General features: G+C 33.2%; 1 protein-coding gene across 1 annotated transcript; it reads left to right on the top strand.

Moving 5' to 3' along the window:
* Nucleotides 1-1294: 1294 nt before the first annotated feature.
* LOC111712548 (uncharacterized) lies at nucleotides 1295-16022 on the top strand. The gene is made up of 14 exons (XM_023487193.1): nucleotides 1295-1403; nucleotides 2089-2214; nucleotides 2746-3244; nucleotides 6854-7042; nucleotides 8455-8606; nucleotides 8676-8741; nucleotides 8805-9016; nucleotides 9455-9692; nucleotides 11524-11624; nucleotides 13636-13816; nucleotides 14679-14837; nucleotides 14913-14999; nucleotides 15057-15242; nucleotides 15532-16022. Exons 1-14 carry the CDS (start codon nucleotides 1327-1329, stop codon nucleotides 15743-15745), a joined length of 2487 nt encoding a protein of 828 aa, XP_023342961.1. The 5' UTR covers nucleotides 1295-1326; the 3' UTR covers nucleotides 15746-16022.
* Nucleotides 16023-22963: the final 6941 nt, after the last annotated feature.

Here is a 22963-nt window from a genome sequence, read left to right on the forward strand (position 1 = left end):
GGGTTTCAGTGTGATGTATCAAAGCGAGATGTAGAACAGTTAAAATATTTGAATTAAATTACTTGACATGAAGTTAATTTTTCATTTGTATAAAACGTCTTGTCTTTTCTTACTTTTAAGATGAAAATCAATGATAATTTGTGTACTTGGCGGTTAATGATGTGATTCACATAGCTTGGTTTGTTTTTAGTTTATAATAGGGTTTTCAACTTGTAGTTAACCATATGTTAAGAATAAACAATTTTTGTAAAAAATTCACAAATATTTTAGGAACGTATTTTAAATCCAAATACTTCTGAAGTTTTTTTTAAAGAACCTTAAGCCCTGTTCTTTCAATTACGATCACTGATTAGGGTAAGAGTGTTAGAAAAATAATTTGGTAATTTTTTTTGTTTATAAAGTTTTTTTCCTCATTTCATTATTGTGAGTTTTTAAATTGGAAAAACTATGATATTCAGTATTACATGGGCATTGGGCAAATGCTTATGTGTTAACTTTTTAAAAAATTTGATTTGATTTTATAAAAATAATAAGAGGAGAAACTAAAGCATTCTTAATAATTTCAAGCTAAGTTTTAAATCTTATGTATTATGTATCACATTCGATTATGGACAAATTTGACGGAATTTTTATTTTAATTTTTAGATGCGTCAAAATTTTGGAAACCCCATATTTAAAATTTTATGTCTATCCTATGTATATCTGTAAATCAGAATTTATTTAAACTTTTTCAATTATGGGATAAATCTTGCAGACCATTACTTCGAATCATATTTACCGTTAAGAAACGATTTAAAGGTCGTCTTGGATCTTTTAAGACAATCTAAGGAACACGTATGTATAAAAATTATTAAAATTTTCAATCTTGTGGTGAAAATTTTTGTCTCTCAAATGTAACGTTTACAATGTTCATCACACTTTTTTCTGGGACATTCTGTAATAAGGATAACTCAATATTTAGACAAGAATTTACTAATTATATAATTATTATGTCGTGTACAGCTAATTATTTTAACCCCTTTTGTGTATTGATACAGTTACAAAACATTATAAGTACAAGGATGGGTTAACGGGATTTTTGGTGGAATGGGGGGGGGGGGGGGGGGTATATTTAGAAATGACTAAAATTATTTTTGTCCTCCCAAAATTTTTAATTTTATCCTAAATCTTAGTTTTAATCAAAGTATTTAAAAAGGACATGAACCTGGATGAAACCATGCAGTTGTTAGTTTGGTCAAACCTTCAGACAACATAATAGATTTGTAAGGATAGGAGGGAGGAATTGATTTTAAAATTCGTGAATATTTTAGATATTTTTTTAGAAAAATGTTTAAATCTCGTTTTGCCCGAGAGATGCATGCTTTCAGCAGTTTAACTCTAGATTCACTCTCAATACAACCAAGGTTAGAAATTCAAAAATGTTTTTATTTAACACCAACCACAACCACATTTTTTGCAAACCAAAAGCATTAAATAATGGGGATTGAGACAAACCGCAGAATTTTTGAACTAAAATATTTTCCAAAAATAATCTTCCAATATATGAAGAATACAGTTTTTGGTTCATTATTAACTTAAATCCAGACATGAGGATAAGATCAACTACTCTTAGCTCCTAGAATTTTTAGTTTACGCTGAAGTATGAGTAAAATTTATTTTATTGCAAAGTAGAACTTAGTAGTTTAAAACTTATTTGTTCTTCTCAATGGCTCTCTAATAAGAGGAGTTATAATCTAAGGCAGTGGCTTATACAGAGGGGAAGGGGGCTGAACCTCCATAACCCCCTGTATGTATGTGGATACGCCTCCGATTGTATAAAACATGAGATATCAATCTCTCCTATAATTTACATTATAGTTCGACGTGTACAGTTTTGATTATATGCCCAAGTATGACATATCAATGATCAGTGAAACTTATGGTTTCCATGGGTTTTTGGGCTCCAACGGGGGCCCCCTTAGTAAGGAAAAAATTAAGCGCCCCCCCCCCTCGACAAAGTCCTGACTACGCCCATGAAGAAGAGTATTGATTAAAAGCATGAACGACTTCAATCCGACGCGAGTTTTTCTTTATTTCATTTTTTTCCAGAACTGATTCAGTGGATGAGGATGAAGAGGATGAGGATGAGGGGGAGATAAATGAGGATGAATCTATCTGGAAGAATGAGGAGGAGTGGATGGACTCGAATAATTTTCAGAAAATGCTGGACCACAGGGATTTAAAGTTTTAAATTTTGTTGGATCGAATGGAAATGCATTTTCCTTTTTATAAATTAGACGATCTTATTTAGTTTTCAAAATAAACCTTCAGTGGCTATTGGCGTGTTCATTAAATTTGACATTTTTGAGCTTTGGACAAACAGACAGACTTAACAAAAATATAGAATAAAGTGGGCTTAGCCAATACTTTTGAATGAGGTTCAGGTTATGTTAGAGTAAGGATGTACCTTCAGGTTATCTGGTGATAAAGGAGGGTGGAGCCTTTTTAATCTTTTGACTTCGGTTGCAAATGATGCGAATAAATGACCTAGTGGAGGGAATTTAGAATTTAATTTCTATCTCTGTTGCTTTCTCCTGATTTAAAACGCATATAACATCTGCTTTTTTATTGAAAACTTTATCGATACTTTTTAATTCATGACGCGGAATCCTACGTTTTAACCATGTGCAATTTTTACATTGAATAGAAACTGTTATTAGACTTTAGACTTTTTTATTTCGTTAAAATATACTTTAAATCTGTTAGTGAGCATCAAGACGAGGATGCATGGATTGGAGAGGACGAATGTTGGGACGGAGAACCCTGGGACGGAGAGGATCAATCCTGCTCCGGGTCCACTGACATACAGACACCAGCTAACATGGGTACCTCGAGTACACACATTACAGTTCAGAACCCGGAACAGGCTAAAATAAACGGTTTGTTTGTAAACAGACTTAGTGACTCAGTAAAAATGCGGGAAATTGAGGGCGGAGAACAAAATGCAGGTTCGGAAGAAATATGGGAACGCGGAGGAAAAAAAGTTTCAGAATTGTCAAAAATATTCGAAGGATTACAGGGTGGGAGTGAAAAAGTGAGTTTACAAAATTCTCTACCGAGGCCAGATTCCAGAGATTCTTTCCGGCCATCCTCGGCTTATTCTTATATACCTCCTTCAGAGGCTACATGTTCGAGGCCGTCCTCAATACCACCCTCCAGCCCTCAATCAAGGCCTTCTCTGAGACCAAAAAATAGTAATTCAAAGGTAAGCCAGTTCAAAATTTTAAATTTAAAGGGACTGTTAACTTCAAGTGATCCCCTAATTTTCAATCTAGTGGACCATATATTTTCTTTTTAAAGAAATGCTCAGAGTTATGGAACTTTGTTTATTTTTCCTATTTTGGTGATTATTTCAGGGAACATACATACGAACATAGTCTACTCTACAATAGTGTTTCTGGCTCTCAATGCTGGAATAAAAGCTTGAATTTTCCCAGGCTCTTATGATCATCCCCCCCTTCCCCTTCCCCCTCCCCATCTCGATTCTGCGTATTTACTATTTACTTAGGAGAAATCATGGAAACCTGGTAATTATTGCTAAGATATAAGGGACTGTTACCTAATTTCAAGGCGCTCTCTGATTGTAGAAAAGCACATTCGATTCACAATGTTACCCATTTAGTCTGGCCAAGGTTAATGAGATATAATTGTTTCCGATCTGAAAATGTATAAATTTGTAATCTTGGGTTCTCTGTGAAAAGTAATTTGCGAGGAGAAATAACGAAAGGACTTTCAGCGTTTAGTTTAGAAACTCATATCTTAGTGCTATACGAGTGCTACTCAGACATAGGTTTAAAGGGTATCGTTGTGAATCACACATTCTCACTTTTATAAATGGATTATTGTCCTTAATTGGAGTAGGCAACTTCTTCTTTATTTCTATATTGGAAACATCTTTTTAGAAGTAATTTTAGGAAGAATTCCTCTAATTTCAGTTGGACATTTTGTTGTAGGTGAGACCTCCTATTTTGCGAAATAAAATCCATTATTTTAATTGCTCTTTATTTGCGAAACAAAGAAAATCATACAACGCACTTTTTAAGCTGAACATTTATATTTTACCACAATTTGCAAAGCTGCGCTTTTTTTGCTTCAGTAATCTTCTATATATGTACTTTGTTTGGTTGTCAGGGTGTTTCTTTGTTTGTTCTTAACAAAGGTAAAAACACCCGAACAGATCGAGCTAAAAATTGTCGATGCAACTCACATGATCACATGATCCCAGGAAAGTTATATTGCTGGGCAAAAAAGAAAACTTTGCCTGAAAAAAGGTTGAAATTTATTAATTTTTTAAATTGCACCAATTCAAAGGATTAAAAATGGCGGATTGCCTAGTTCAAAGCTAAAGTTTTTTTGTCTAGTTAGAATACGATATTCTTGGTGTTAAGGCTGAAAACTATTTTCAAACATTTTATATCATACTGTAGATTGTGTCAACCAAAACAGGATAGTTTAAACCGGTTTATTCGATCTCTGATAGCTTTCTAATTGACAAAGAAATCGGAGGTTTAAACAAATTGGGTTTTATATAAATATTATTGAAATCTAGGACTATTCATATTTAATGATTATTTTTTTTAAATTATTCCCCATAGGCAAATGTCTTAATAATCCATTTATTTATCTAAATAACATAAAAATATATTATTGGTAGAGCTTTATACATTAACATTATACATATTGTATTATTCTAATTCAGGGAGAATTATTTTTTATTTCCTGCTATTATTAATTTATTATTGATTTTTTAGTAAATAATGCTTCTTGAATCATGCTAATTTTTCTTGCATGAGACTGCAAGTAGTTTCTATGTTTATTTTTAAAGTTAAAAAGGATACCATAAGAAGGCCGTAAGTAAAAAAGGAATATTTGTTCAAAATTATAATAATAATACCCTCCCTTCTTCCAGTCCACGATAATTTAGTTCTCTTGGGGCGCTTGAAATAGCTTTGTACAAAATTGAGTCAAGTCTCTTTGGGTGCATCGCCACTCTTTCCAGCTTGACCAACCTGTCGGTGGTCATAGGTGACCTGGTGGTCATAGGTGACCCTGGTGGTCATAGGTGACCTGTTCAAGGTCAAAAAGCCTTCGGAGTAATGACTTTGTGAAATTTAGGGGGGTAAGTCCCCCCCTAAATTCACTCAGGGAGGGTAATGGACTGTCCCCCCTCTGAAACCACCTATGTTTTGGGGGACACCCAGTATTTTGTTTTTGTTATCCACCGTTATGGAGAAGTGTTAGAGCAGATTTGAATTGTAAATTCTTTGTTATTAGTTACGGCTCTGACTAAAGTTATGAAAATCTCTGAAACCATGTCTTGTAACTGTTTAAATTGTGAAAAAGATATTACGAAATATTTAGCATTTTTTTAGAATAAATTATTTTACATTTATCACGAAAGATAGCATGCAATATGTAAACAACATGTTTTTAATTCCATATTTATCAAATATATTTAATGCAGTGCCTAAATTATTCAGAAAACAAGCATAGTGTATTTCTAAGGTTTTAAAATCCTTGCTTATAACTTCAGTTACTTGGCTTCTATAGCTTGATATGGCTTTTACATCCCCCCCTCCCTATTGCAAACACACACCCCCCCTCTCGTGCAAAAATTGCTCCAATTTGTTATAAAAAGATTAGCAATATATTTAAGTATTTCATGATTTACAAAACAGATAAAATTGTTCTTCCCACGCCTTTTCAGAAATCACAGACAAGCAAGACAATGACCAAGAATAATCCAGTTAAATTAACTCAAAAATATAAATAGGAAGCTTGACAATTTCAAAAACTCGCAAGATTGCTAAAAGTCGTCTTCCTATTGAACAGTTTTGAGGGTTATACTGGAAAAGTCAACAAACCAACAAATAGAGCTAGGGAAAGTCTTTTACCGAAAATTTATTAACTTGAATTAAGTCTTAAGATATATATTGTTTAGGTTATATTTGGTTTAAGTTCTAATATACATATATCATATATTATTTAGATTATCCTAGGATTAAGTCCCAAAATATATAGTGTTTAAGTTACACTCGGATTGAGTCCTAAGATATATATTATTTAGGTTTTCCTGGGATTAAGTCCTAAGATGCATATGATTTAAATTGTCCTCGGATTAAGTCCTAAGATATTTATTTTTTATTTTTTACTCGGATTAGGTCCTATGATATATATTATTTAGATTATGCCTGGATTAAGTCCTAAGATATATATTACTTAGATTATCCTTGGATTAAGTCCCAAGAAATATATTATTTAGATTATCCTAGGATTAAGTCCCAATATATATAGTGTTTAAGTCCTAAGATTTAAATAATTTAGGTGATACTCGGATTAAGTCTTAATATGTATATTATTTAGATTATACCTGGATTAAGTTCTAAGATATAAATTATTTATGTTGTACTCGGATTAAGTCCCAAGATATATATTGTTTTGGTTAATCTTGGATTAAGTTTTAATTTGTATAGTGTTTAGGTTATACTCGAACTAAGTCCTTAGATGCATATTATTAAGATTATACCTGGATAAATATTATTTAGGTTATACTCAGGTTAAGCCCTAAGATTTAAATTGTTTATATCCTCTGATTATGTCCTAATTTATTTAGTGTTTAGGTTATACTGGGATCAAGTCCTAAGATTATATCAAATATATTTTACTTGGATTAAGTCCTAAGATATATATTATATAGGTTATACTCGGATTAAGTCCTAAGATATATATTATTTAGGTTATACTCGGATTAAGTCCTAAGATATATATTATTTAGGTTATACTCGGATTAAGTCCTAAGATATATATTATTTAGGTTATACTTGGGTTAAGTCCTAAGCCTGCAGAGAGAAAGTCTTTATCAACCTGCTCCTCGTTCCCCAAGACGAACCCTCATCGTTCTGACGATCAGATTCTTCGTTCTTCCCCTCGTCCCACTACTCGTCCTGTTTTCAAGCTAGCAGAACCATTCACACCTCGGACTCAAGCAACTCAGATATCAAAGGTAAAGACATAAAGAAATATAAAAAAATACTTATATTCAACAATAATATAGCGATTTTTAGTTGAAAATAAGAAATTTGTTTTTGCTTACTTAGTAGGCATCTTTCTATCATACAGTGATAACCAGCAAACTCTGCAATAGGAAGTCGACTTTTAAACTCAAAATATGACCTTAAATAGTCCAATGAGAATGAGACACAGCAATTGTGCAGTGCAAACAGACCCCTTTCACTAATTATAAGTAATTTAATAATTTAATAGTGTAAAGCTATTTGCTTTATAACAACACAAATTCACTTCAGTATTGATTTAATGTCGTCTTCCTAGTCTACAGTTTTCTGGTTATCACTGTAGACATTCATTTGAAGGGGATCTCAAAAAACTTTGATCAAGGGACAAAATATGACAAATGTTATCTCTCATACGAGTAGATATCAATTTGGAAGGATCTCAAGCTTTGTTCAATATTAAAATATTAAATATTAAAAACTTTGTTAAAAAAACTTTGTTAGAAAATTTTAGCAATGTTTTAGAATCACAATAAGCTTTTCAAAGAGGTTTAAATGCTTTGATGGAATCGCATAACAATTTTAAACAATCCATTATCTATAATAAAGAACTTTAGAACTTTATATTACTTTAATGGAATCTCAAGAACATTTTTTCAAAACTTTGATGAAATCTCATGAAATTTTTTAACACTCTCTCAAATTTTGTTATCATTTGATAAAGCTTAAATAGAATTTGATATAACTGTAAAATGATAGAATATTAGATTATTTTATTTACACTAAAGAAGGAGATACTATTCCAAAATGAAAAAGATTGTTTTTACGTATACAAGATAAAAAATAAACTTTTTGCAGTGAAAGCGGAGGGGGGGGGGATGATAATGCGGAATCTTCCTTTTTTTTGCAAAAAAAAATAATCCTTGGAAAACTTGGCTTCTGGATTTGCATTTATGCTAATTCTCTTCATCATATTCATGTGTGGTCAAAATGTTAATTTGTTAAATTGAAATCAAATTGAGATTTTGCTGATGAGCCATCCTGAATAAAGTTGAAGTTTAAAAACATAGCTGTATTAATATTTGGAATCTTAAAGTTTTTTTTGATTCACAACGGTACCCTTAACCCTTTATCCAATCAAAAATATTGAATATATTGTCGTTTTTCTGTCTTAAAGTGTTAAGTGTTAATTTAAGTAGTTTTTTTTTCAGATTTCGTCTACTCTCCCATACAGGTTTTATTTTAACCCTGTGAAAACACAAACCAAAACCTTTGCTTGGTTCGATTTTTCATAATATTTTTTCTAGATTTTTTCTTGTGAAGTTTATCTAAAGCGAATTTTCAATTACCAGATACAGACCCTTCAATTTCTTCCCTGTAAATACCCTTTAAAATCGTATTTCAGGTTGAAACGGTTTTATCCCTGGGATTGGATCAGGAGGTGTGGCAAAGGAAGGAGAGTAGTCTAGAACTCCTGGAACAGGAGGTCAGGAGGCTCAGAGGGGAGAACCAGAAACTCCTTCAGGAGCTAGAACTAACCAGACAATCAGGAGCCAGGTAATACTCAGTTTGACTCATGGATTGAGATCGATGTTGTTTACTTGATTACGAATTTTAATATTTTAGACATTTAGCAATGGAGAAGGAAATAGAAGATCTTCATTGGCAACTCAATAAAATGGAGGATTCCAGGTAGAAAATTATAATTTAGATTAAAAATCGAGTTTGAATTTCGTTCAATTAGGTTTTTTTCAGAAAAGTTTATGAGCGGGCCACCACCCAGCTTGTAAGTTTTCTAGATCAGGTTTCCGATCAGCTGGTCGGCAGCAGTTTCTCAAGAACAGATCAGCTGATTGGCAGCTGTTCCTCAAGAACAACCTCAAGGCTAAGTCTAGAAGGGCTAGGATCTTTCCCGCAGCCCCAGTTCAAATCCAGGAGCAGTCTTGGAGCGGACAGTTTACTGTCAGGTATTTGGGGGATTATTACCTCAGTCAATTTTTCTTTATCTATACGTATAAAGTTGTAATCTCTGTTTGTCTGTTTGTTTCTTCGATCATAACTCAGAAACCCCTTGACTAATTTGCCTCAAATTTTGATCGGTAAACTCGGGAATGTTCTTAGCTTAGGTGATGAGAATCTTAATTGAGTGGTTTGACTTTAATATTTAGTATTTAGTTTCCCGCTAATATTGTCCAAGTGCAGATAAACTGCAGGAGTAACCAGGAGTAACCTGGGCAGCGCCGGGTTCCCAAGCTAGTATAACTTAATTAAAATTAAAACTCAATTTTTTTAGTAGCACTTGTTTGAGGATTTTGAATATCTTGTTGGTGGATTTCTTTATGCTTCCATGATGATGGGTACAATATTTAACTTGCTGCAATATATCATATTTTATCTATATTTAGGAGGGTCTAGATTCAGTCTAGGGGGTGGAGGAGGAGTGGGAACTCCTAGGTTTAGAAACCTTCATGGTAGTAGGCTCAGTCTTGGTCTGGGGGCTCGAGACCTGGAATTGGCTCATGAGCTGGATATGGTTCGTGAGCTTGATGTTCTACGTGACTTGAACGTGTTCAGAGATTTGAACGGAGCTAAAGATTTGACCACCAGCAGGCTTAGTTTAGCAGCCAGTGATCTCAACTCCAGGTAAAATTGAAAATAATCTAAAATTTTTTAATAATTTCAGCAAATACAGCAAATTACTTCCAGTGACTCTCCAAAATTATAAATCATACTTTGGCATGTCCTTTTCACAACAGTATCCTGAACAGCTTTGTCTGGTCAAGATTGCATTTGATATCCATAATTTTCTCTTTTAAATTGATAAATCTCAATTGTTGTTTCTCTACAATGCATGGCTTCCTTTGTTGCACTGGTTAAAAAGAAAAAAGACGATATTTTCCATATTATTGATTAGGTAAAATCTATATTGGTACCATTGTAAACGTGAATGTCCCTCTTTAAAGGGAAGGTCACGATAAAATTCCAATGTAGGCCCACAAAAACTTTAAACTTTTTTGTGAAACTTTTACTGACGCATTTTGTGTATTTGTTCCAATTGTCAGATATTTTCTACAATTTTTATGTTTTCTACGCAATAGGGTTTAATACTCTGGTTAGTCCACGCCGGACTAACCAGGGCAAGATGCATTCTGTTTCTCCTAATTAAATTCAAGAACTTGCTTATCTATAATTCACCAATCTTTACCTTTCATAGTTCTCTTGTTTTTGTTTAAAAATGCGTAAAAAAGTTTAAAAGAAAAACACGAACAAATTATGTTTAGCAGATCAAATTGTGATGAAAAGTCTCAGTTCTCTGAGATAAGGACCAAACTGTTAAATCAGCGTGAGTCAGATGCATTTTCTACCCCTTGAGCGTCTGACACAAATCTCACTTTTAAACAGCGAGGAACAAATATTAAAGGAATTTTCCACGTTTAAGTTAATAAAACATTGAAGGGTACCCTACCCATAATTCCGTGGAATAAGAAGACGACATTTATACGATAGTATTAAGCGAATCGGGACTTTGAATGCAGTACATTATATGCAGTACATTATATGCAGTATATTATATGCAGTACATTATATGCAGTACATTATATGCAGTACATTATATGCAGTACATTATATGCAGTACATTATATTGCTGTGTTTATTGAACAATCTAAAATCATAACATGGTCTGAACTGCTGTCCTCATCCTATTCTGAAACTTTATAGATTACATTGTAAAAATATCAACGCTAAGAATTATCGGCTACTTTCTTGTTTGTATTTTCTGCAAACAAACCACAAAAATTGTTGTCGGTCAGAAAAACATAACGAAAATATCACTTTAAATCTATATAATAAAACAAGACATTCGTATATATATGTTGCCTATAGCCGGCCAAACGACTGGACGACATGGGTGGCCGGGGGGGTGTTCAAAATTCAAATATTTTTTCTCCCACGGGCAACGCCGGGCCCTTCAGCCCGTAACTTATAAAAAGAAACTTGTATTGTATATTTAAAGGTAATTTTGCATAATAGTCAATGTCAAAATGTCATAGAAAAGCTCTGAAAACCCCGACAATTAACTTATGAGAACTCATTTCAACATAATCATTTAACCGGGGTTGTTTGATTTATCTTCAGGACAGAAGAATGTTTATTGAATATTAAAAAAAATATATTAAAAGTTCTACAATTTATGAAGGAAAAATTTGCAAAAAAAAAAATCGGGTTTCTGGAAAGAATCGATGATACCGGCTCTATGGAACATTTTTACCAATGAAATAACATGAATAAATCTATTTACTTTTAGAAAATTTTCTATGATTTAATTTTTCTGAGTGTAAATGGCATTCCTGTGTAAAGAGCTGGTTATACCATGGATCTGTATAAATGTTTTTTAGTTACACGGGATTCAAGTAAAATTGTTGTATACCGAAAAAAAAACTTATGAAGGAATGTAAATTTTACGCTTTGATAGATTTCGAGATGCACGTGTCGATATTCCCGGCCGGTCAATCAACCCATCAGGAAACAAGATGGCGGATATTCCACGCTCCCGCAGCATCTTGTCAATTCCAGGTAATCATTTCGTGTATTTTTAGTTTTTTTTTCAAATTTATGATGACAAGGTAATAGCAGTTCCAAAAAAGTCAATACTCACTTAAATCTTTGCAACCTGATGTCAAACTTTGATATTTCAAAATGTGAATTCTGTTAGATGATTAATGGTTTACGAAACAGGTCCCATTTAGCAGGGGCGTACGGGAATTTTAGTGAATGGGGGGGGGCACCTATTCAGAGCGCCGACGCTTTTTCTTTGAACCCTTTAGAAGATTTTGTGCCCCCTCTGAAAACCCTATTTTTGACAAAATTACTTATTAGTTTTTTATCTATATTAAAGGACCGTATATCTTTCATGCTTATAGTCTTTGCTTGGTTTAGAACATATATATTTGTTGATATATATTTCAGAGTTGTAAAGGAAATCAGATTTCGTCAAAGACTTCAAACGTATAATCCCTATATTTGTTTAACCCGATGTCTTTGATCTTTGATATTTTAAACTATAAATTCCATGAACTATGAAATGCCTAAGTTTGAAATAAGGTTTACACCATCAGGTTTCAAAGAAATAGGGGGTTTCATAGAAATAGGTATTAGAAAACTTGAGTTCGTGGCAAAAACTACAGTTTCTTTCTAGAAAAATTTTTCCCCCTTTCAAAAATAAATTTTTCCCTCCAGAAATTAGATATGTTTGCGCGGAGCAGAAAAAAAGTGTGTGTAGGGTTTTTTTTGCTGAAATTTTTGGTTATGAATTGTAATAAAAAGGATAAAAACATGCCTTTTGATAACAAGCTTTTTTTTCTCCAGTTCATCAAAAATCATTTTAAGATTGATTGTTAGGAATTTTTAAAAAATTGGGGTTCTAATAGCTGAAATTTTGAGTTAAGGATGAAAAAATGCCTTTTGATGTCCGATTTTGCTTTTATATTTTGATATTTTTTTCTCGCAGAAGTTATATTTGTTTCCACGGAGCGCCATAAAGATTGCTGAATTTTTGTTTTAAAAATATTAAAAAAGGATGAACTAAGTTAGTTGTCTTTTAACACTTTATTTTATATTTTTCCCCCACATCATATAAAATCATTTCATATATGAGACCCCCCCTATGTGTGCTCCATCCCAGGGGGGTCACCCGAAGGGGGGGCACGTGCACCCAGTGCCCCCTCCCTCGTACGCCCCTGCCATGAAGAAATGGTGACAAAAAGTTCTGGCAAAATGTTGGCTTATAATTTTTTTTTTTATTTGATATAAATCTAGAATTTAGATGCTTGTTTCTTTACTACTGTGAAGAAGTCATTTTAAAATTAGTTTTAAATTAGTTTGAAGAACGCTTCAAAGACGTTTTAATAAAAGTGTTCTCTAATATGCATTTCAACAGCGTCGAAAGTGTGATATCAGTTTTAGGTCGTCAGTTTAGTCTCTTCATATGTATACCAGTGAACAAATATACGTCTTTATATATGTTAATTATTGCATCTTCTCGGAGTTACATGGTTTTAATTGGTTGTTGTTGATATATTTGTGGTATTGATAAACATTCGTTAAAAACTAACTATTTATGATTTATTATTAGACACCGTGAGAACTTAAAGATAGAGAGCTTTTATCGACATTTATTAAAATATAATGTTTACAGTTATGTTTTATTTTAGAATTACTAAATGTGAATACTATAATATTTTTAACATAATTCATAATACAGAGATGAGATGAGACTTCACACTTTACATTGTTTTTTTCTTTAAATTAACAGTTTCTTTATGTTTACTTGTAAACTTGAATTTTGAAAAAGTTAGAAATCAAAACTTTACAAGAAAAATCGTCTTAATTGTATTAATATAAACGCTGTACATAAACCACTGTACATATTTTAAGAATTGAGAAACACAATCAATGATTATAATCCTAATAATTAAGATACAACTTGTTTTGTTTTTTTAACAAGTGAAGAATCCTTTTAAAGAACACGGTCCATAACAACTACATAAACACTAAACAGAACTTTAAAATTGTTTATATATTTCAGTTTCTGATGACGAGATTTCTACGAGTAGAACTAGGAGACGAAAGACGACTAGGTTTATGGACTCCACCAAGGACTCAGACACCAAACTGGACTCGTCCGAACCGCCTCTTAAGTCCACTGCAGTCCTAGATGCCATCACGCCGGTCAAATCAACCCAGGGAAAAACTAGCCAAAAATCTAGGTAAAAATCGAACAAAATTCATAGTGTTTAAGTTCAATGGCATGTTTCGAAATTTCGGTCAAAATAACTAATATCAAGAAGTAGTATAACTAGAAACGGTTAGTTATACTCCTTTTTTTGTGTTTGCTTGTTTAGCTTAATCATACCTATTTCAGTCACATTATCTATTTTATTAATCTTATCTTGCATTATCACATAGGGGCTTACTCAAGAATTAGTTCAGGGGGGGGGGCTAGCAGTATTCTCCCCCCTGTATACGCTCCTGTTCCCTTGTTGGTGTTTTTATCAAATGATTTGTTTTGTCAATTTTTGTTTGGTTCAGTGGTTACGGTTTAATGATTAACGGTCAAATTTAAATCATTCAACTACAGAAACAAATAACAGGGCGGCGCGGCAGATTTTTACTTAAATTCGAAGGAAATTTTCTAATCCCTGTATCTCTTTATCTGTTCAACGTGATGATGTGTATTTTACACTTTGACATGTTGACTGTTGAGTTAAGACATTTTGAGTTCAAAGCTTAACATTTAGGGGTTCATAGTTTGCCATTTTTAGTTCATAGAAATTGACATTTTGAGTTCAAAGTTTGACATGTTGATTGTTGAGTTTAAAGTTTGATATTTTGAGTTTAAAGTTTGATATTTTGAGTTAAAAATTTGATATTTTGAGTTTAAAATTTAACATTTTGAGTTTAAAATTTAACATTTTGAGTTTAAAATATGACATTTTGTGTTCATAGTTTGAGCTATCAAAGGTTTGCACAAATCAATTTAAACAGAATTATTATAAAATTATTAAAATAATTATTAAAAAATAACTTTAATTAAGATTTTTTAGAAATTACAAGATTTAAAATGTTTAGAGAGACAAGAGTAAAGAAAAGTGCTCGAGCTGACCTGGAAGGAGTTTGGAGGCGTGAGGATGGAAGCGAGGGCGGGGCATCTCTTGAAAGCAAAGACAGTGGGCGGAGCACTGACAGCTGTAGCAGTGGGCGGAGCAGCCCAAAAGGATCCAAAGACAGGTAGAAATTTAAACAAAAAAAAAGAAATTCATCTAAACTGAATTCTACTGAATAATAATTTATTTATTTGTTTAGACAACAGCTTGCAAGCAAGGCAAAACGTATGGTAAAGGCAGTCAGGCAATTCTTAGCAAGAGAAAAGACCAGATATCCAGTTGAGAAGTAAGTTTTTTTAAATTATCTTCTCATCTTGAAAAATCATATTTTACATTTTTTTAGAAAGTTTACTGAACTCCGTAACCCCTGGGTTCTGAAAGAAAAGGAAAACATCCCAACTTGGACAAAAGAAGACGAAATGTCGCAAGATGCATTTTTGGCGGAAGAAGATGAAAAAGATGGTCGACCTGGGCGCGTCGTTATTCGCATCCGTCCAGAGAAGGAACGCGGGATTCTCTTCTCCGATAGGGAAGACGACGTTTGTTCAGACACGGTCAATGGCTGTGTAATTACGGGAGAAAACATTTCCCATGATTTCTATGTAATGCGTGAGATATTCCACGAGATGTATGCTGAATGAAATGGATGATATTCTGGATAGATAATTCTTGGATTAAGTTTCACTTTTTAAACCTTTTAATTTAATTCTTAATGTGGGAATACTTAAGTGTTAAACCATCATTACAAGGCAGTTAACTTTCAAAATTCAGCCGCCATTTTAAAAATTAAGAAACTGAACAAATTTGTCTTTAATTAGGAAACCCAGAGTGGACCAAGCGCCAGAATCAACACCGAGAAAAAGTCAGTCATTTTCTCACTCCACCCCTCGGACAGTAGGGGGGAATACTCCCCTGAAGGAATCCCTGAATGAGAATCTGATCAAGATTACAAAAATGGGAACCGTATCTGTCCCTGTCCCGTATCCAGTTATATCTTCATCCAACGAGGATCTTTCTACACAGTGGTTCTGATTCCAACCTTCATATAGACCTTGTCAGTCATTAGAACTCAGTAGGGGGAAACAGCACCCCCCCCCTCCCCCTACATGATACAAGACAATTAGTACACATCATGAAACCCTAACAGTTTATACGAACTTCCAAATTACTACCAGATCAGTTTTTCGAAAAAACGTATATTTTGTTAGACATATCTAACACTTTCGTATATTCTATTTATAACCAAATGTTAGTTTTATTCTTATACAGTCGTCGTCGTATATATCAATACAATGAAGACTTATTTTTATTTCAATTTTGATTCCTACTAAGCTTTTAAACAGCACATGGAGACACATAAACATGGGAACAAAGAAAGCTGTCAATTAGCAGTTTCTCTTTGTTTACTTGTGAACTTGTAATTTAAAAACAGATTGTTAGAATTCTAAACTTAATTTAGAAAAGTCGTCTTCACTGTATTAAGCTAATTATTCATGCATGTTTATCCGACTGAAAAGTTAAGTTTTATATGACGTACATTTAGATACAGTTAAACCCTAAACAAGCCATATATCGAAAGAATTCATCAAATATCGTCTTGACAATTTTTTAATGGGTTTTATACTATTTTACGTGAATCTCAGTATTTGCGAAAATAATTAAATAGCCATAAATATGCGGGAACAGTTTTAAAGAGCTCCATATAATGCTTTAATTAAAAAACTAAATATCTGCAACATGCAATTATCAGAAATTAAAGAATACGACATTTGATGAATTCTTTCGATGTATGGCTTATTTAGGTTTAACAGTATGTAAATTGAAATGACGAAAAATATAAAAAAATGTATAACTTTCATGGGTCGCGATCAAGAGCTAATGTGATTAGCTTTCAGCCTATACCCCCTTTCATTTTCCCTTTACTGTCCCTTTAAGATCTAAATATTTATTATTTGCTATGAATACATTTAAATATAATTATATCGGGTTTTAATTATCGCAGAAAAGTATAGCATAATACATGTTTTTAAGTTTTAAGATTCTCTACAAAATCGCAATGATATTTTAAAGTTTTTAAGATTCGAAAATATCTCTCAGATTCTGTCTCATGCTCGGGGTCAGGTTCAGGTTCAAGGCTAGGTTCTAGTTTAGATTCAGGGCTAGGCTCAGGTTCATGATCAGTCTCAGGTTCAAGGCTGGGTTCCTGTTCAGGTTCAAAGCTAGGTTCAGGTTCATGAAAAGGTTCAGGTTCAAGGCTAGGATCAGGTTCAGATTCGATGCTTAAGTGTCTATCATCTCCATCCACCTGAGGAATAGGAGATGAAGCAAGAGATTGAGATCTTGTTTTTCTCTTTCTCTGGGAGGTAGAAACGGGGTTTATTGTTCCTCTTGGATCTATCACATTAGTTACACGGACAGTCTTGGGGATTTTTTCGGAGCATTCCTTGGGCTGGGGGGTTTGCAGGGCCCTCTCCTTTGACAGAGAAGTACTACTCAGGGACTTTACCCCAGGCTTGATGGTTCTCAGAGACCTCTCCTCAGACTGGGGGGATCTTAGGGACCCGTTGTAAATTGTGAATGAATCATTTTCAATGTTGGGATCTTTGGAATTACCTATACTCCCTAGACCTGTCAATTTTCCTTCATACGTAAAAAACATACAAAGGATAAAAACCTCGCTAGGGAAATACCCAGTATAAAAATTAAAACCACTGTTTAGCAAACTTTGATGTCAAAAGTTACGATTCTTTAACAGGGTGTCCCAATCAACATGGGAGTGAATAGACGAATTTCAATGTGGTCTTTACTGTTTCAACCAAAGAAAGGCAGAACTGTATAGTTGAAAGAATCCTAAATGATATGGAAACATATAGTATTCATTCTATACAGTCGTCTCTGAAGTCTCCTCCTCTGTTTTGACATTAGAAGATATAAATAAAATCCACTTTATTTTGGCTCTCCCTGCATCGTTATACCATACATCCTGTACATCTTTAAATAGGTACTGGGTGTCCTACGAAACATGACAGTTGGTAAATAATTTGGAATGTCTTCTTCCCTATACTGTTTAGATATTAAAGACTTTTTGCATTTTTTTCGTTCAATAAAATCTTAATAAATCTTATAATCTGTACGTTTATGAACTGTATCCTCTCCAGTGGCTCCAGCTCCCTCCATCCCATGAGCAGCATGACATCCAGCAGCACCTCTTCTTCAAGTCAGCATCATTGCAAAAACTGACTCTCCAGAGGGAGGCTGCGTGCTAAACAGCCCCTGGCTATCAATGCCTCCCCGTCTCAAGTTTATAAATATGTTTTAAAATATGATATTTTCTTTGTTTTTGGCTTGGGACAAATATATATATTTGATTTGATTTGATTTGAAAATAAATTTTACTTTGAAATCAATTTTCTTATAATTCAGAATTCTCTTTGGTATTAAACAACTTAAGTGGAAGAGGACATTTTAAATTATTCGCCAACTCTCATGTTTCTTGGGATACTCTGTAGCTTTCGACCTCCCCCCTTCCCCTCACGTCTCTGGTGAAGCAGGAAAAGGGAAGTTAGAACGTCATTTCCGGTCAGGCATTGGCTTGGTGAAAGAGGAGAAACTGCCTGAATGTGATTAAGCCTGGGAAAACATGTTGGTTGGCCTGGTTGGACTGTGGGTAGTGAGAAGGATGATTACATATATACCGATCTATCAATTATATATTTTATCAATATGTTTTCTAAAAAATCATAAATTATCGTACATTGCGTATCATATCATATTGGATTATCTTCAAAACTTTATAATGAAATACGCACATTATACTCGAAAAATTATGAAAATAATTCATTTTTTTTAAAATTTCTGATTAGTTCAGAAAATCGTGATTTAGAGCCATAAACCACGCGATCCAAATGACATGGGACACCCTGTATATCCACAATATAAAATGAAAGGGCGGTCTATAAATGTGATGTTCACTAAAGGAACAGGCGTCGTAATTGTAGGTGACCCTCCATATAAAAAAGGATAAGATAAAGCCTTTACGGACTTCGTTGTGAATCGAATATGCTACTTTATTCAATAGAGGGCCGAACATGCTACTTTATTCAATAGAGGGCCGAACATGCTACTTTATTCAATGGCCGAACATGCTACTTTATTCAATTTAGAGGGCCGAACATGCTACTTTATTAATAGAGTGCCGAATATGCTACTTAAACTTTATTCAATAGAGGGCCGAACATGCTACTTTATTCAATTTAGAGGGCCGAACATGCTACTTTATTCAATTTAGAGGGCCGAACATGCTACTTTATTCAATAGAGGGCCGAACATGCTACTTTATTCAATACAGGGCGGAACAACACTTTAAGGTCGTCTTACAAGTATTATCCATTGGGGCTAACCCTATATGTTAGGTAAAGTGTCCGGCGTTGCCCATAATCTGTAAATCTACCGGATAATCCACATCATCAGGTCCTAGGTTTTACTAAGTCTGAAGGTTTGGTCTTCTGTCTTGAATTTAGTCTTTCTTCAATTTGCTTCTGCAATCATTTAGAAAAGAAAAAAAACGAGTTTACAGAATATGATGAAACAGACAGTGTTTAATTTGTTAAGTCGTTTCTGAAAGTCTCTTAATTTTCATTTACATTTTTCATTTTATTTTTAAACTAAATATTTTTAAACCAAAAAAACGACGATATCTCGATCCCACGATATAACTTATCAGATAAATATGGTTGAAAAGTACCATTGTGAATCGGGCATTGCCATCTTAAAATGGAGTCCCTTTCAGAACGTTCTTGAATCCGAGATGCCGCTCTTTATAAAAGAATTGTTTCATTAATTGTCTGGCGGATCATTGCTTAAGTTTTTTATAAACATCAGAGCTTGGAACTTTTGAATGGTGGATATCGGAATTAATTTCGGGATCCACTCTTTTTCTAAATCTCGAGATTAAATAACGCTCGTTGTCCTCTTTTTATTAATCTCCAGATTATTTAACCGATCGGGATTAAGGATATCCCATTCTTAAGTTTTCAGCTCAGTTTTCTGGTTCATTGATTTACGGTTTAATGACATTTTTTGTTGCTTTGTTTACAATATATACAGTTTACACAGTTTAAAAACTTTAATTACAACCATAGATTTATTAACAATAACAGATAGGACACCAGATTTCGTCTTATCAAGATTTAGGGGTTTTGGTTCACAATAACCCTAAGGCAGAAGCCTAAAGGAGTTCCACTCAGGCAGCGTTAAATTACAAAACAGAGAGAGAGCATGCAATGTCTGCGCAGAACTCCTTTGGGCTTCTTCCTCAAGGTTAGCGTGAACTAAAAAACCCTAAATCTTAAAAAGACAATCTCTAGTGTCCTATCTTTTATTGTCAATTAATCTATAGATTACAACTCATCACAAATTAGTAATGGAAAACTATAACAAAGATTGTAATCAGCGCCTTTATCTTTATTTTTATAAAAATAATTGAAGTTAAATGTGTGAATCAATGACCTGCACTCACCAGTAAATCTGTAGATTTAATTATATTAGTAGATTATTACATTTTTTGTTAAAATTAATTCTGCATCTAAAATAAACAAACGATTTGATTTAAACTTTGTTAACGAGTGCATGCATATTTGGTAATTGAATGCAAGGGAAAACAAATTAGACAAAAGGTCCGTACAGTTTTTTCCTTTACTGATGTGAATGAGAGTAGAGCTGGGCAAGTAAATGAACGGCACGTTTCTGAAAGTTTTGATGTTTTAAATGTTGCTTCAAATTTTTCCTGCCATTTTTAATTGAAATAATCGTAACTGCTCGTGAGCAACTGCAACAGCGTTAACGATTTCTGAAATATCTTCCGTTAACCCAGTTACCTAAATTAAGAACATTAACAAACGGTAACTTTCCTTTGCGGAAAATACCGTTAACAAACGGAACATTCCGTTCTTAGCTACAGGGTGTCCAACGAAACATGACAGTAACAAGACGATATGAAAGTAATCTTGATATTTGGATTTATTTGAAACATTCAGTCGTTTTTTCACATGTATGATTCTTAAAACAATAACCACACACTTCTCCTAGTCCTGGTATTTCCATAATATGGTCTGCTTTTATTATGCTGTCAATATTGCCGCAGATTTTGAGAATTTATCTCAGATTAATCATATCTCCGGTAATATTGAGAGCAAAAAAAGGCAGACCACATTTTGAACTTGTGACTATTAACTCTAGAATTTTACTTATAAAATTTGGTTTACGAATAAATATCGCAAATTATTTGTTTCGTGAGATACCCTGTATTAATAAAGAACGGATACCTGAATAGTTTTTTTAACCATTGAAACTAACTGTTGGCGTTAATGAACGACTTTTAAAAAGTGTGAAAATGCCTATCACTAAGTGTGAGCGATGAACAAACTAAGAAACAAGTAAAACTCTTTGATTAATTGAATCAATAGAAAATAAACAAAAAAGTTTGGAATTGTACAATGTAAACAATGTTCATTGGTTACTTAATAAAACTTAATAACTTAGTTAGTTTAGGAACTGTTCCTTGTTTTATAGTTTAGGAACTCTTCCTTGTTTAGTTATAGTTATTTCAGAAATTGTTCCCTGTTTAGTTATAGTTAGTTTAGGAACTGTTCCTTGTTTATTTATAGTTAGTTTAGGAACTATTCCTTGTTTAGTTGTGCTTAGTTCAGTAACTGTTCCTTTTTTAGTTGTGGTTAGTTCTGGAACTGTTCCTGGTTTAGTTTTATATTTAGTTAAGGAACAATATCTGATTTAGTTATAGTTTTAGTTTCGTAAATGTTCCTTGTTTAGTTATATTTAGTTCAGGAACTTTTTCTTGTTTAGATATAGTTTGTTCCGGTGTAGCAAAAATCGTGGAAACATGATGTTCTGTAAACCTGCAGTATTATTTTTGATTTAATTTTGTAAACTTAGTCAAAATGACATTGTTCATTCAAACTGCGTTTCAATTGAATACTTAACGGTATTAGCTTAAATCGAGTAACGTAATTAAATTACCCTATAAAACATGTGCGGAGACAGCTACAGCTATTCTCTCTAATCTTGTAATTGGAAACTCTGTCAAAATTTGATGAAGTTTATTTTTATTTTTTGCAATTATACTACTTTGAATATATGCAAAACATTTTAAATGCCAGAAAACTTGGTTTATGGATGGGAGCATTATGTGGAACATAATCATTTAGAATATAAAGAAAGGAGGGCTGTATACTGTAAACTAAAAAAAATCTAAATTTCAACCAGAACTTTAAGATTTGCTAGGAGGGGGGGGGGGCATTCTCTAGCCCCTCTCACATATCAGTATAATAAATAAAACAAAGTTTCTACCATTAAAATAAAATGCAATGTCAAACGATATCAAATCATGGGTAGTTAGTTACATTGGGCACATTGCTAAACAAATTACACATAGTTGCACTCAATTTACATTGTATTCTTTGATTAATGGGGGTTTTCAAAACTATAATTTTAGTTTTTATAAATCACATCACATCTCAAATCACAACCATGTTTCTGCAGCAGTAAAATTGAGACTGAATTAGAACATCTTATAAATTTGTTTTCCGTCCTTAAGTCACTTTTAGTATTGTAAAAAGAGAATGTATTATAATCTATTCTCTTTAGTGTTGTATCATGAATTGATTGATGCTAATATCATCTAATTGCTTTACAGTTTGTACTGTGCACTGTGTAGTAATATTCTCCGGTGAGGATGTGCTTGTATAATCAGGAATATTGAGATGATAAAAGGAATTGAGTTTTGTCACAAACTCTGATTTTCTTATCCCGATGTATTTGTATTTTAATGTCGGAGACCTAAGATATTTCAAACTATCAATCATTTTAGATCAAATTATGATAGTTTGAAATATCAAAGGTTTACACCATCAGCTGTTGCAAAGATATAGCTTTTTAAAATCAGAATTTGTGGCCACAACTCAGTTCCTTTATTGCTGCTAAACAACGTGGCTAGCTTGCTTGCATTATGGTTTCCTGAAAAATAAAACTTATAATTACAGAAAAATAATAATCTATAAAATAAAGTTGTAATCTCTGTTTGTCTTTCTGTCTGTCCGATCAAAACTCGGGAACCCCTGGACCGATTTGCCTCAAATTTTGATTGGGGAACTTGGAGAACTTTTTATCTTGGTTTTGAAATTCTAATCTAGTATCTCGGTAAAATCGTTCCAGTGCGGGTAAACGGCGGAAGTA

Source organism: Eurytemora carolleeae, unplaced genomic scaffold (genome assembly GCF_000591075.1).
Source record: "Eurytemora carolleeae unplaced genomic scaffold, Eaff_2.0 scaffold1272, whole genome shotgun sequence".
Taxonomy (NCBI): Eukaryota; Metazoa; Arthropoda; class Copepoda; order Calanoida; family Temoridae; genus Eurytemora; species Eurytemora carolleeae.